The sequence below is a fragment of the Bactrocera oleae genome, chromosome 2 (genome assembly GCF_042242935.1).
Source record: "Bactrocera oleae isolate idBacOlea1 chromosome 2, idBacOlea1, whole genome shotgun sequence".
NCBI lineage: Eukaryota > Metazoa > Arthropoda > Insecta > Diptera > Tephritidae > Bactrocera > Bactrocera oleae.
The window spans coordinates 70,461,781-70,475,388 of record NC_091536.1 but is presented as its reverse complement, the minus strand read 5'-3'; the positions used below and the strand labels follow the sequence as shown (position 1 = coordinate 70,475,388).

Genomic DNA, 13,608 nt, shown 5'->3' with positions numbered 1-13,608 from the left:
TATTATAGCTATAATGTAGAAATGTATTATTTAAAGGTCTATAAACAACATCTCATCAGGGCATTCCAACCTTCTGCCTAGAAACACACCATATATTTTACAATTGCACACATACAACATTTTACACACCACTTACTTCGTGTAAACAACCTGTTGTTGTTTTTAAATGTAACATATAATTTCGCTTACTGAATTTGTTTTTAGTGTCTCCGATTTCATCATTTCGCATTATCACAATGAACGTCTCGCAGTGCACTGCCCTCTTAGTCACATTACCGACATCTCTATACACTTTATACCTACATATATACTCGTTCATGAATAAGTATATACCATATGCAAACAATATACCGAGACCACCAATAGATTATTATCTCGTATGCGTGTGTTTATACTTACAAAACTGCTCATCATATTTTCTTTGACTATGCCATTGCTTACGCAATATTTTCTACGTCAGCGGAAATTCACACCAAAATCATCAATAAATATTTTCTGAAACTGCAGTACTCTATTTGTATATAAATACATAAATGTATGTACATATAATAAGTATGTATGTACAAGTATGTAAAACATACTAACATGTGGCCAATGAAAGAGTCAACTAGTCAGGAAAAACGGTAGTCTGCAAATGAGTCAGAAAAGCACAAAATTTATATAATTTGTTTTTCGAAATTTTATACAGAGAGAGAGCATAGTTCTTTTATTCAATAAAAATAATTTTAATTTAATTCTGAGTGTACAAAATAAGGTAAACATTTGTATTTGTTTTGTAATTTGTAACTGGTATGGAACTGCTATATATCTGACTGATAAACTGACAATTGACTGCTCGCTAACATCAGCAAGTAAAATCGATCTGTTGCTTACATGGAAAAAATGCTGTCAGCTTATTAATTACTTAGTGAAGTACTTAGTTATTAAACTAGTGGTTCATTATAGTTGTAAAGTATTTTATGACTAGTTGTTTTTACTGCAAGGTTATATTATATTTTCCACATAGGTACATATTGGCGTTGAGCTGGCAACAGGGGTTCATTCCACAAAATTTTGACAGCAATGAATGTGTCAATCGATTAAACTTCCTGTATAAAACAAAATTCTACATATTATTCAAATAGCTGTACGTTGCACAATAATGTATCACAAAAACGTAATAATTTTAATATTTAAATATTTAACAAGAGTTGCTTGTTTTAAGTTCAAGTTCTTCAACTTTTTGCTCGTTTTATTTTAATCTTAAATTGAAATATCCGAATAAATGTATTTAAAATATATTCAACAATAAAAAATATGTGCATATATTTGCATTTCACAGCTGTTGCTATTTACATAAATATAAACATTTGCTGATTAGTTTGCTATTTGCTATTAGATAATATTTTAGTATACTAGAAAACACACGAATTAGAATCACATTAATACTAATATGAAGTGTGCAAGTGTGTACTTAAGTTATGTATGTATAAGGATAGGGGTTATTTTCACACAATTTAAAATAAAATATTAAATATTATATATTTAGAAAAACTTACTATATTGGATCTTATATAGTTGAAGATTATAACTATCAGTAAAGTAAGTTAATCATCTTACAAAGTGTTTCCATAATTATTTCACAAACATAGTGGACATTATTTACTAAATACAGTTGCAGACAAAATAAAATAAATTTTAGGCTAAAGGCAAAATATTGAATTTTTATTGGAGTATTTTTTAAATTTCAATCGGAAGTTCGAAAATTTTTTAAATGCTCTCTGAATTTCATTCATATATCTCACAGATTGACCGATATTAACGGTATAAAATCAGACGTGGACACTGAGGTCTACATATACGGTATTTCAGGCTAGAAAATTTATGGTCCGACTTTGACCATTTTGAATAAAAAATGGCATACTTTCAAGGTACCACTTTTGAAAAGCTTTGTAGCGAAGTTTAATTGGTGTTTAATTTACATGCTGTAAAGTGAAATAATTAGATGGAATTAACATATTTCTTATATTGGAAGTAGGCGAGGTTGTAAGCCGATTTCGCCCATTTACACACCGTGACAATTTGGTTGATATTAGTTGATTAGTTTCTGAGGTATTCAATTTTCCATAAAAGTGTGCGGTACCATGCCCACTATCCAACTTTTACACAGGGTATTATGCAACCCTCCCGCACCATTTTGTAGATTTCCGTTATATGGTGAGTGGGCGTGGTTGTTATCTGATTTCATCTATTTACCAAGAGTAAGAGGAGTTGTTGAAGGATTTTTTTTTCAGCAAGTTTGGTTGATTTCGCCTAAAAGCTTACAGTTTGTTGTACAATTCTATTATAGTACTCTGAGCCAAGATCTTGCGAGAGACATCTGCTCACTGCTCCACGACTTTGTCATGACATATAAAGAACTAATTTGAGTACTATCATTATTATTAGCAATAGTATCTGTCTCAGTTTTGAAACAGTTTTGAGAGACGGTATACATAACATATGTATATTCATATATGTATATATTTTCCTTTAACCAAACTTGGAGAGTGATTAGTTAAATGAGGAACTGATATATATTTATTAAACTGGCATAATCAAGTAGAAGAGTGAGATTAGAAATCATATCCTGATTGTTCTTGCTTTCACATGAGAGTTGTAAAAGTTGGTGAATCATACGAACAGCTGATATAAATATACCAACACAGTGCGGAGAGAAGTAGCATTTTTTAAAACGACAGTGTACTTTTCAAGAAGTATACTAAAAGGAAGTATAATAATTATGGCGTAACAATTATAAACGCTGGAATTATACTTATGTATATTGGCCGATCGAGAAAATGTCAAAAGCTATAGCTTCTACACATACATTTTCATAATAGGAGTATACTATAAAATTGAAATGTTGGAAACCCTGGAAAATAATTGAAACAAATACGTATAAGCAAAACTTTTCACTCCGGTTGCTATTATAGTAATATGCTTACTCTCAACACTCATTTATTCATTAATTATTTATATACCATACTTCGCGCTCTGGTTGAGTCAACTGATTTTGGCGTTTCAACTAAATGTGGACTCTTATGTGTATGAAATCGCTCTTTCAAGCTCTTTACTGCTCTACCAGAAAAAAGTTTCAATAACTTTGGAGCACGTGAAGATTAAGTGAACCAACCGATGCATTTAACGATGCATATATGTATATATGTTTATGCCGAAAGCCTCAATGGCAGTGGGTCACGCTGACGATCCGTCTTGTGAAAGCACATAATGAGAATGTGAATGGGGCGAGAGAATATCGGAGAAATATGAAAAATAAGTTATTAAAATCAATCATAATTAATCAAAAAAATTTCTTCAATAGCATTGTTGTTGATATGATATCTCCTATAGATAAAAGTGGGGAAGTTATATTGATATACATATGTACCCCAAAGACTCTTCCACTGGATTACGTGCCATTCTCAGCATTTTTACGACTTTTTTGGCGTACAAACAAAGATGTTAACCCTGCTGAATTTTTGCGAATAATTTCCGAGTTTGTATTAGTTTTGTGAATATATATTAGAAAACATTATTAAAACCATAACCTTTTATCATCATATTTACTGATAACAAAAATAAGAATTCTATAACAAATTAGATAGATATAAAATAAATTCAAATAATAATTCAAATTAATTAAAAAATTTAAGGAACGTCAAACAAAATTTTTATTTAAGTAATTATTGAGAAAATATCTTACTTAAATATTAATTATATATTTTATTTAAATATTGATTTTACTTTTACTTTTTTATGTTTACGTTTACTTTACTTTTTTTGATTAATTATCTAATTATTAATTAATATTTCTTTCGTTTAAATAATTAATTAGAATAATTAATTAAACTTTATAATTGCAAAAAAAGCATAAAATCCTGAGAAAGATACGAACTTTTATGAAGTTCGTCTTGGAAATGTACTTCGATTCGGAAAGCTGCGAGTATAATATTTTTTATTTTTTTACTCAAAATATGTGTAATACCAACAATTTAGAAGAATAAATTAACCAATTGAATTTTTTTTTATCACGTGAACACCCTAACTTTTCGTACATTTTAGTGTTGTAGTGTTGTAGTCTCCTACTCTGTACACACGCTTAAATGTTCAAATTGAGTTACTTGCAAATTCCGACCAACGACAACGTAGTTGAGCCGGCTGTAGTGACGATCAAAAGCATCGATGATGTTTTATACATTTCAGTTGCTATTTTTCGAACGACTGATGCGGTAGTGAAATTGAAACGCTTTGCAAAGAAAGAGTAAGAAAAGCGCGTGAGAGTTAACCAGTGCGATAGTAAAATAGCGCAAGTAATTGCCAAGTTCAGAAATAAATATTAATACTACGAGAACAGGAAGAAGTAACTCTCTAAGTAAAGCAAAATGCCACAGTCTGTACGTGACTTTTTACATATTAATACAATATATATATAATAATAAAAATACATATGTATATATGTACATTTAATATCTACATAAATATACATAAGTATATCTAGGCAGGCATAAGCTCATGAAGAGCTTGCCAGTTGGAAGCGTTGGCATTTTTCTTATGTGCGAATAAACAAAAGTACATATAAGTATATCTAGAAGAGATATGAGTAGTTGAGATACTAAAAATGCGAGTGAGCACACTTTATTTGTGTTCATAAGAAGACTCTCTTGCTCATTTAGATATGTACATAAGTATTTCAATGTCATATTGCAAAAAAATACAACTCGCTTGCCGCTATTTAATTTATATAAATTAATTAATTACTATTTAATTTATACAAATTAATTAATTAATATTTAATTTATAAAAATTATATAAACTGCTTTTTTATTGTTGTTGCAGGGATCTTCGTTTCTAAAACGTGCCAGCACCGATAAACTCCGCGAAGTCTTCCTAAAATATGCCTCATTACAAAAGGATGGCGACTACTACATGACCAGCGAGGATTTCGTTCGAAAATTTCTTGGACTCTTCACCGATGCTACATTCAATGATGTGAGTATACTTGTACATATACACTTATATAGTATATACAGATCAATTAATTATTACAGAAGGGCTAAAGTCATTAATAATTTAAATAGTATTCCGGCTTTAATTGATAAGAAATACTATTACAAAATAAATATAATCATCATTTGGTTTATGATGTGCGTCATCGAAGATGCCAAACCAATAAAATAAGTGTAGACATACATAATCACTTATGTACGAAGTTTGTTCAAAAAGTAAGAGAATTTTCGCTTTTTGGAAAAGAATATTTATTAATTTCATCTACATTAATGTTATCGCCTTCAAAATAATTCCCATGCCAGCGCTTGTTTCAATCGATGAACCACTCGATTTTTGGGATAACTTTTAGCTCTTGCAGCGCTGCGCTTTTAATGTCATCTACCCTTTAAGGTTCCCTTTTTTTCGGGAAATAGGAAAAAGTCACACGGTTTATTAACAAATAAAAATCGCCAAGCTCATATAAACACGTCTAATCTTAAGCAGTGGAAACAGTTGAAAATTTTATATATCAACATCATAAAAAAAATTGACAATTGGACTATCCAAATCAGCGAAATTTTTTTTTTAATTGCCGTTATTTTTTTAACACACCTCATATGTGGAAAAGATTATACCAAATTTCGCTGTCTCTGTACTGGTACATATACATATACAAATTTTTTGCACGTCAAACTTTCATGTTTGTTTTTAATTTATTTTAATTTTTTTTCCTTTTAATCTTTGTCATACTCCCACACATATGCAAAAGTACAAATGAAACTTTGAAAAAAGTAAATAACTTTTTTGTGGAGCAAATAGCATTTAAAAATAAAAATTTGTCGTTATGTAAATAAAATGTTAAATAATACGAGCATTATGAACATTAACAACTTATATATTATTCATACATATAAATATTTGTGGTCTTAGGAAGTGAAAAGGAGAATTAACTGTGTGATAAAATTTTCAAATTTTCTTTGCAAAATACTACTTTTGGAAAAGGATTTTAGCACCAGAACTATTTCTAATTTACATGATCCGACTTAAGATATTCTTCCATAGGAACACAGCTATGCATCCTATACGGAGTATTGCAGACATATACTCGCAAGTCCCTCACATTTTCACTTGTTCAATTATTTTCCATCATTTCCATCAGTGAACTCAAAGAATTTAGTTGCAGACTAGTGAGAAGAGAAACATTGCTTAATTATAGCCGTTTTCATACAATAATGGAAATTTTCGCTTATATATTTAAACCGAGAGTGGCGACCTGTTTATTTTGGCAAAAGGGAAGCCAAATATTTAGGTTTTGAGACTTGATATAACCCAGTATCCAGCGTATAAGCATCTAGGAGCATTACGTTGACAGTTGTTGTTAAAAAATTGATTTTTCAATGGCGGTTGCCATTTCCAAGATGTAGGAAACTTTCCAATGTTTTACTGCTATGAAAAATTATTCTTATTAAAGTCAATAATGTAAATTCGTAAATAAAGTGTTAGTTTACTATTTTTCATGGATATAAATGAAAATATTTAATTTTCATTATACCCGCCGTTAAGGAACCCCTATAGCATATAGTTGCCATTCAAACAAATCGTCCTTGTATGCAAAACTTTTTTATTTGACAAGATATCTTCACAAAATTTGGCATGGATTTTTATTCAAAACAATGGTAAAATCTCCGAAGAAATTGTTCACATAAACTGACCGATCAAAATCAAGTTCTTGTATGGAAATTTTTTTTGAATGTTAAGGGTATTATAGCTGCTGTGCAACCGTTTTTTCTTAGTTTTAGCTTCTATTGAAAAATAGTTTGTTCTAATGCAGCTAATTGCAATATTTAAACCGTTAGGAACTCCTCAAAGATTTGTAGTTCCAATATAAGTACTTTATCGAAATAAATTAGTTAATTACTAGCCCTTATCTTTTATCTTATCTTATCTTATTTTACTGCTGGGTCCATACAGTGTGAAAACCGTAAAAGTGGTCTAAATATTAATATAAAGCTTTGATAATATAATACTACTGAAATCTATGGTACAAAATATTTTACCACATCTTTTAATTAATTGTTATCTTAAGTCTCAATCTAAAATAGCACACCGTTTTGTTTAAATTTTTTTCAATTTCAGAAAATTATATTTTAATAAATGTTAAGGCATTGCATAAAAACCTTACTTGATTACTTCAAATTAACTTATCTAAATTTCTATGCGACCAAAAAGACTCTATTAATATTGACAACCAACACACAGTGGCACACTAAAACAAACCGACTAAGCAATCACTTGGTCATCACGTGTTTATCTCAACGACCCAAACCATCTGTGGAGTGCGGAGATAGCGAAAGAGTGCGGCAACTTGACTTTGCTCACACATAAACCCAGCTACATACATATGAACATATACTCGTATATATGCTATAATATACGCTTATCATTCAAAATATTTCAAACTTATTTAGCCGGCAAGTGGTCTATTTGAATTTCAGTTATAGAACAATACGTACAAAAATTATTACTAAAACAAAAATTTGTGAAAGAAATTTAAATTATAATCAAGCTATAAATAGCGTCGTTCTAAACAAGTATGCACGAGTAAAAACCTAATGCACACTGGCCAATACATATGTCTGTATGTAGCTACAAGTATGTTTCTATTGTTTGTATACAAATTTTCACAAACGCCGTGACGTATTTGCAAATATTTGATGAAGTGCTCTGTCACTTGACGCTAATCATTGTAGTGTGATTTCAGTGAGTCGAGTAACATCATTTGACCTCGTACTTAGTAATCCGTTACATGATAATATATGTATGTGTATATTGCAGGAATCTGTGCGTTTGTTAGCCAGCATAGCGGACACCAGCAAAGATGGGTTGATCTCATTTGTCGAATTCCAAGCCTTTGAGGGGCTGCTCTGCACGCCAGATGCGCTCTACAAAACCGCTTTCCAACTATTCGACCGCAAAGGCAATGGCACAATTCATTATTGTGAGTATGAAACATAATAATAACACTGGAAAACTTTCATTAACCACTTTATCAATTTTTCATTACATAACTTGCAGCCGATTTCGTCGATATCGTACAAAAAACTGAATTGCATTCTAAGATACCTTTTAATTTAGATAGTTCCTTTATCAAGCGGTATTTTGGTGAAGTGAGTATAACCTCTCAAAAATATATAATAATTACTAAATCTAATTGTTGCTGTTATTGTCTAGAAAAAAAACCGCACCATAAGTTATGCGGAATTCACACAATTACTCCATGATTTCCATGAGGAATATGCAATGGAAGCATTCCGTAGTAAGGATCCAGCTGGTTCTGGATACATCTCACCCTTAGATTTTCAGGATGTTATTGTTAAAGTGAAAAGGCATTTACTCACACCCGTCGTCAAGGATAATCTAGTAGCGGTGAGTGACATGCAAAGCAACAATACAAGTTTTGCAATAAACTAATTTTAATTATTTCCTCCCTTACGCTTCGTTCGCATCAATAGGTCACCGAAGGTCACAAAGTGAGCTTCCCCTACTTCATCGCATTTACTTCGCTGCTCAATAATATGGAATTGATTAAACGCATCTATTTGCACGCCACTCAAGGTAATCGCAACGAACCCGTGACAAAGGACGAACTACTTTACGCCGCACAAACAATGAGTCAAATAACGCCATTAGAAATTGATATACTCTTTCAATTAACCGGTGCGCTGCATCAAACCGGGTAAGCTCCACGGTCAATAAATAAGGGAATAAGCCACTTTATTTAGTTAACACCACCACCAATTAAACTTGTATTTAAACATATTTACTCATACATATGAAGACTCAGTATCCAAATATATTAGAGAAATTAGATAAATAGTAATAGTTGTAATCATCTCTCCGTTTATTTATCTGCACTAAACAGGATATAGTGGTAGGTGTTCTTCAATTTCCTATTGTTAATAATTCAATGTAGCAGCTTTCTAGAAAATTCCCAGCACTGATTTTTATATTCTTCATTAATAATAATAAGAAATAACATTTATTTTCAAATATTATACATATGGATCGGTAGTAAGATCCAAACATAGTTAGATACTCGAAATTACAGCCTTTGGTCGAATAAAATCCGGGTCAGTTCCGGTAGCGTAGAACCGGCTGTTGTGGGAGATCAGTAGGCATGTCCGTTGTCTGCTTGCCAGCCTGATCTTAAATTATTTGTGCTCTTCCCCCATAAATATTGTTTGTGATAGTAACAAGAAAATTGTCTTGTTGAATTTATTATAGAACTATATGTGAGTAACACCTTAAGGTGGTATTAGTTAGGTTAGATTTGATTAAAATCGATAGAAATTTATTATGGAACTGTATGTGAATATGGCCTTAAAGTGATAAAAAAGCCAATCCTGTTATAGTGACACCCAAAACTCCTATATAATGATCATAAAGGCCTCATAATTAAACAAAGCTGTTTGAGCTTATCACAAATTTCTGAGGCTGTTAATATCAGTTTCTAGTATCTCTCCTGTTTCGCCAAAGTATGACTGCCCAGATGTTTTAGCAAAAACTAGACAATTAAGTAGAAAGTGTTTGGATGTTTCTACCTCACCTTTCCCCATATAACTTTGACAATTTGTGTCCAGTAAGATATTAAGCCTTATCGTATGGATGCCAATTGAAAATGGTATAATTTCTTTATATTTTATACTTATTTGATTTATGCTAGTTGTTTGTTCGCTATATCTGTTGTCTAGAAATTTAACAATATAAAAGTTGTCAAGGAAAGCCAGAATTCTAAATGTTCTTTTTTGTTATAACTTTCTATATGCAATACAAGAGCGAATTTTGGAAAAAATAAAGTTATTCCACATCATTCAACCTAAGTATATTGATCAACATTCAAATTTGTCCAACGAAAAATGTTTAGATGAAGATCAAAAAAAAAAGTTAACTTCTGCTGCACCGAAGCTATAATACACTTCACAACTGCATTTATTATAGCATAAAAGGGTATAAAAAGATTTTTATCTTGATTTTGATCGGTCAGGTTCAATAGCAAATATTTGCTATAGAGATTCGATCTGAACAATTTGTTCAGGGAATGTAGCGATGCTTTAAGTAATAATCTATGCCCAATTTCGTGAATATATAATATGTTGTCAATTAAAAGTTTTCCGTACAAGGACTTGAACTTGATTGGTCAGTTGTACGGCAGTTATATGCTATAATTGTTCGATCTGAACAACTTGTTCGGAGATTGTAGCGATGACTTGGATAAAAATATATTTTAAATGAGCAGCTTCTTGGTGACAAAAGGACGTATTCAAAATTTAATATCGATATCTCTAAAACTGTAAGAATTGTTCGCGTATATACAGACGGACAGGCGAACGGAGATTGTACTCATGTTCTACTAAGAAAAAGTGAGTCGGGAAACTCTTAAACTTTATTTTGCGCCTTCCGTCACGGTAAGCGACAGAAGAGTCTGGGTGCTATGAAATTGAATAATTCAAAATTTTTACTGGAACTCTGTATTTAAATATAATAGTAGGAAATTTGTGGGCATAAGGTACATCAGGTAGTTATCTTTTTATTTGCACACATACATAAATATTTACATATACAAGTCCATCAATTATTCAGGATTTACATTTGTGTCCATCGCATTCTCACATTAGAATTAAAAACGTAAATTTATTTCTCTGATTGAAATATTATTAACTATCCCGTGTTGTCTCTCTATTTTCTCGTCCTCTCTTCAAATGTTAACATCAATTATGTTATAACCATATTGTGTATTGTTATAAAAAATAGTTGGTGGCGACGCAAAAAGATTGATCCCAATAGGCAAGTGAACGGTTGCAATTGTGGTGTTTATTTGTGCGTGTTCTTTTTACGTTTTCCCTTTGCTAGTTATTTTCAAAAATGGTTTCTTTCCTATTATGACGTCATATACATGTATATGTGTTTGTATGTATGTATTTATATTGAAAAAAATATATTTTATTTCTAATATCACACATACTTAGATATGTCAGACACATTTGTCATCATAAGTTTTGAAAACAAGTGGAGCTTTGCAATATCTTTAATATAGTTTTTGTACAATTCACAATAATTGCAGATATACATACATATATATAATTTGATCGTTAAACTTTTTAATATACAATTTCCCTTTCCGCAATTTTTTCCCCTCTAATATTGACCGTTTTTTATTAAAATGTATATATCATACCTCTACGCTTATTCACTGTTATTTAACTTAAAATATGTTTTCTCAAAACACTTCGAAAAACAATCAATAACACCCTATTTATCTTCAGGCGCATCGTGTATAATGATCTGAACAACATTTCGCCAGAGCATTATACAAAGCATATCACGACCCGTTTGGCGGAGATCAAGGCCGTTGAGAGTCCTGCGGATCGTTCGCTGGGCATACAGATTTTGGAGAGCACTTATCGTTTCACGCTCGGTTCGCTGGCCGGCGGTGAGCAATACTTTTTATTAAACATATCATATATGAAACTTATAAAATTTCTCTATCCAATTAGCTGTTGGTGCTACTGTGGTGTACCCTATTGATTTGGTAAAGACACGCATGCAAAATCAACGCACAGGCTCTTTTATTGGAGAAATCGCTTACAGAAACTCATGGGATTGCTTTAAGAAGGTAAATGAATAATTTGAGATTTGTGTTTTGAGGACTTTTGTTCTATTTATTTAATATACCGTTATAGGTTATACGTCACGAGGGTGTACTCGGCTTGTATCGTGGCTTGTTGCCCCAGCTGATGGGCGTGGCTCCGGAGAAAGCTATCAAGCTGACTGTGAATGATTTAGTGCGTGACAAGTTTACCGATAAACAGGGTGTGATACCGTTGTGGTCCGAAATTATGTCCGGCGCTTGTGTAAGTAGTCGAAAAATCTTGTCTCAATACAACGCGTAGAGTTTTGCAAAGCATTTTTTCATAATTTCCACATGCAGAGATAAGAGCTTACCTAAGCTTACTTAGCGCTTGCACGGAATGCGTACTCAGGCGAGCTTTTTTTGACCGTACTACTTAGGAAAATATTAACTTGGCTAACTGTTACTTTATATGCTTGCTTTCAGGCCGGTGGCTCACAAGTGGTGTTCACCAATCCTTTGGAAATCGTCAAAATTCGTCTCCAAGTTGCCGGTGAAATCGCAGGCGGAGCTAAAGTACGTGCCTTATCTGTTGTTCGTGATCTGGGTTTGTTTGGCTTGTACAAAGGTGCACGCGCCTGCTTGCTGCGCGATGTGCCATTCTCTGCTATCTACTTCCCCGCTTATGCGCACACAAAATCACTGTTCGCCGACGAAGATGGGTGAGTCATGTCGGGCATTAATTGTAAGGCGTTTCGGAAATAAAACTTGTTTTTGTTTTTTCTATCTCACTAATTAGCTATAATCATCCATTAACCTTGCTGGCGGCTGGTGCTATTGCTGGTGTACCCGCTGCTTCGCTCGTAACGCCTGCGGATGTGATCAAAACTCGTCTGCAGGTCGTGGCGCGTTCAGGTCAGACCACTTACACGGGCGTGTGGGATGCCACAAAGAAAATCATGGCCGAAGAGGGACCACGCGCCTTCTGGAAGGGAACTGCTGGTAAGTTTTGAAACTGTGCATAAATTAAGCACAGCTATGTGGAGAAATGTATTAAAAAATCTTCACACTTTCATTGCAGCTCGTGTCTTCCGTTCTTCGCCACAATTCGGTGTAACCTTGGTCACTTATGAGTTGCTGCAGCGTCTCTTCTATGTCGATTTCGGCGGCTCACACCCAACCGGTTCGGTGGTGACCAAGCCAAAGGTTCTCGACGAGACCACACAAAGATTAAACTCAGACCACATTGGTGGCTATCGTGCTGCTGTGCCGCTGCTCAATGGTATTGAATCGAAATTCGGCCTCTATTTGCCACGTTTCGGACGAGGAACGACAAGCACAACGACCACACCAGGCTCGTGATAAAGCAGTTGGAGTTGGCATTGCCTTTAGCGGTCGAAAAGTAGTTGCTCTCAAATAAGTATATCGTTAAATAAATTTTAATTAATAAATATTTATAAAATAAAACATTTGTTGTTAGCAATTATTACAAAAAAAAATTAAACCAAAACATGCAAATAAAAAATTATACAAAATAAACCAATTGAGCAAATATTAAAGAAGACACATACACAAATATACATAAATACATATATTTTTTGCTATGAAAACATATATTATATTTCAACGATTTTCAAAGGCGATAAAACGAAACAGTACACATTTTATATATGAAAAGTATAAGTATATATTTAAAGAAGCAGGAGATACACGCAAAAAATAACAAACAAAATCAAATAAGTAAATGTGTATTTTAGAGAAGACACTTTTGCCAACTTTTCAGAAAATCATACACACCTACACATACAGGACGAAGTGAAATCAAATGCAGAAAAAACGAAAAACAAAAAAACAACAACAAACTCAAAAAGATATAGCATACAGTGTAACTTATTTATTAATTGTGTAGAGAAGAGCTATAAAATACTGTCCGTAAAATTGTTTTCGTACAATTCTTGAGTGACCTCTCGCTA

At 32.5% G+C, this 13,608-nt stretch overlaps 1 protein-coding gene across 3 annotated transcripts in view; it reads left to right on the top strand.

The window, feature by feature from the left end:
- The window catches only part of aralar1 (calcium-binding mitochondrial carrier protein aralar1), a 34,235-nt gene extending 21,125 nt beyond the window's left edge, over nucleotides 1-13,110 (top strand). For 2 of the 3 annotated variants that reach the window (XM_014243430.3, XM_014243431.3), the window contains exons 2-12: nucleotides 4,858-5,010; nucleotides 7,843-8,005; nucleotides 8,083-8,174; nucleotides 8,239-8,433; nucleotides 8,520-8,743; nucleotides 11,331-11,497; nucleotides 11,562-11,680; nucleotides 11,748-11,918; nucleotides 12,122-12,357; nucleotides 12,435-12,637; nucleotides 12,717-13,110. In XM_014243430.3, the coding sequence (XP_014098905.1) occupies nucleotides 4,858-5,010; nucleotides 7,843-8,005; nucleotides 8,083-8,174; nucleotides 8,239-8,433; nucleotides 8,520-8,743; nucleotides 11,331-11,497; nucleotides 11,562-11,680; nucleotides 11,748-11,918; nucleotides 12,122-12,357; nucleotides 12,435-12,637; nucleotides 12,717-12,997 (2,004 nt within the window). In that variant the 3' untranslated portion in view covers nucleotides 12,998-13,110. Of the gene's footprint in view, nucleotides 1-4,217; nucleotides 4,416-4,857; nucleotides 5,011-7,842; nucleotides 8,006-8,082; nucleotides 8,175-8,238; nucleotides 8,434-8,519; nucleotides 8,744-11,330; nucleotides 11,498-11,561; nucleotides 11,681-11,747; nucleotides 11,919-12,121; nucleotides 12,358-12,434; nucleotides 12,638-12,716 lie in introns of those variants that run through there. The other variant, XM_014243432.3, reaches the window with a different exon arrangement.
- The last annotated feature ends 498 nt before the right edge of the window (nucleotides 13,111-13,608 follow it).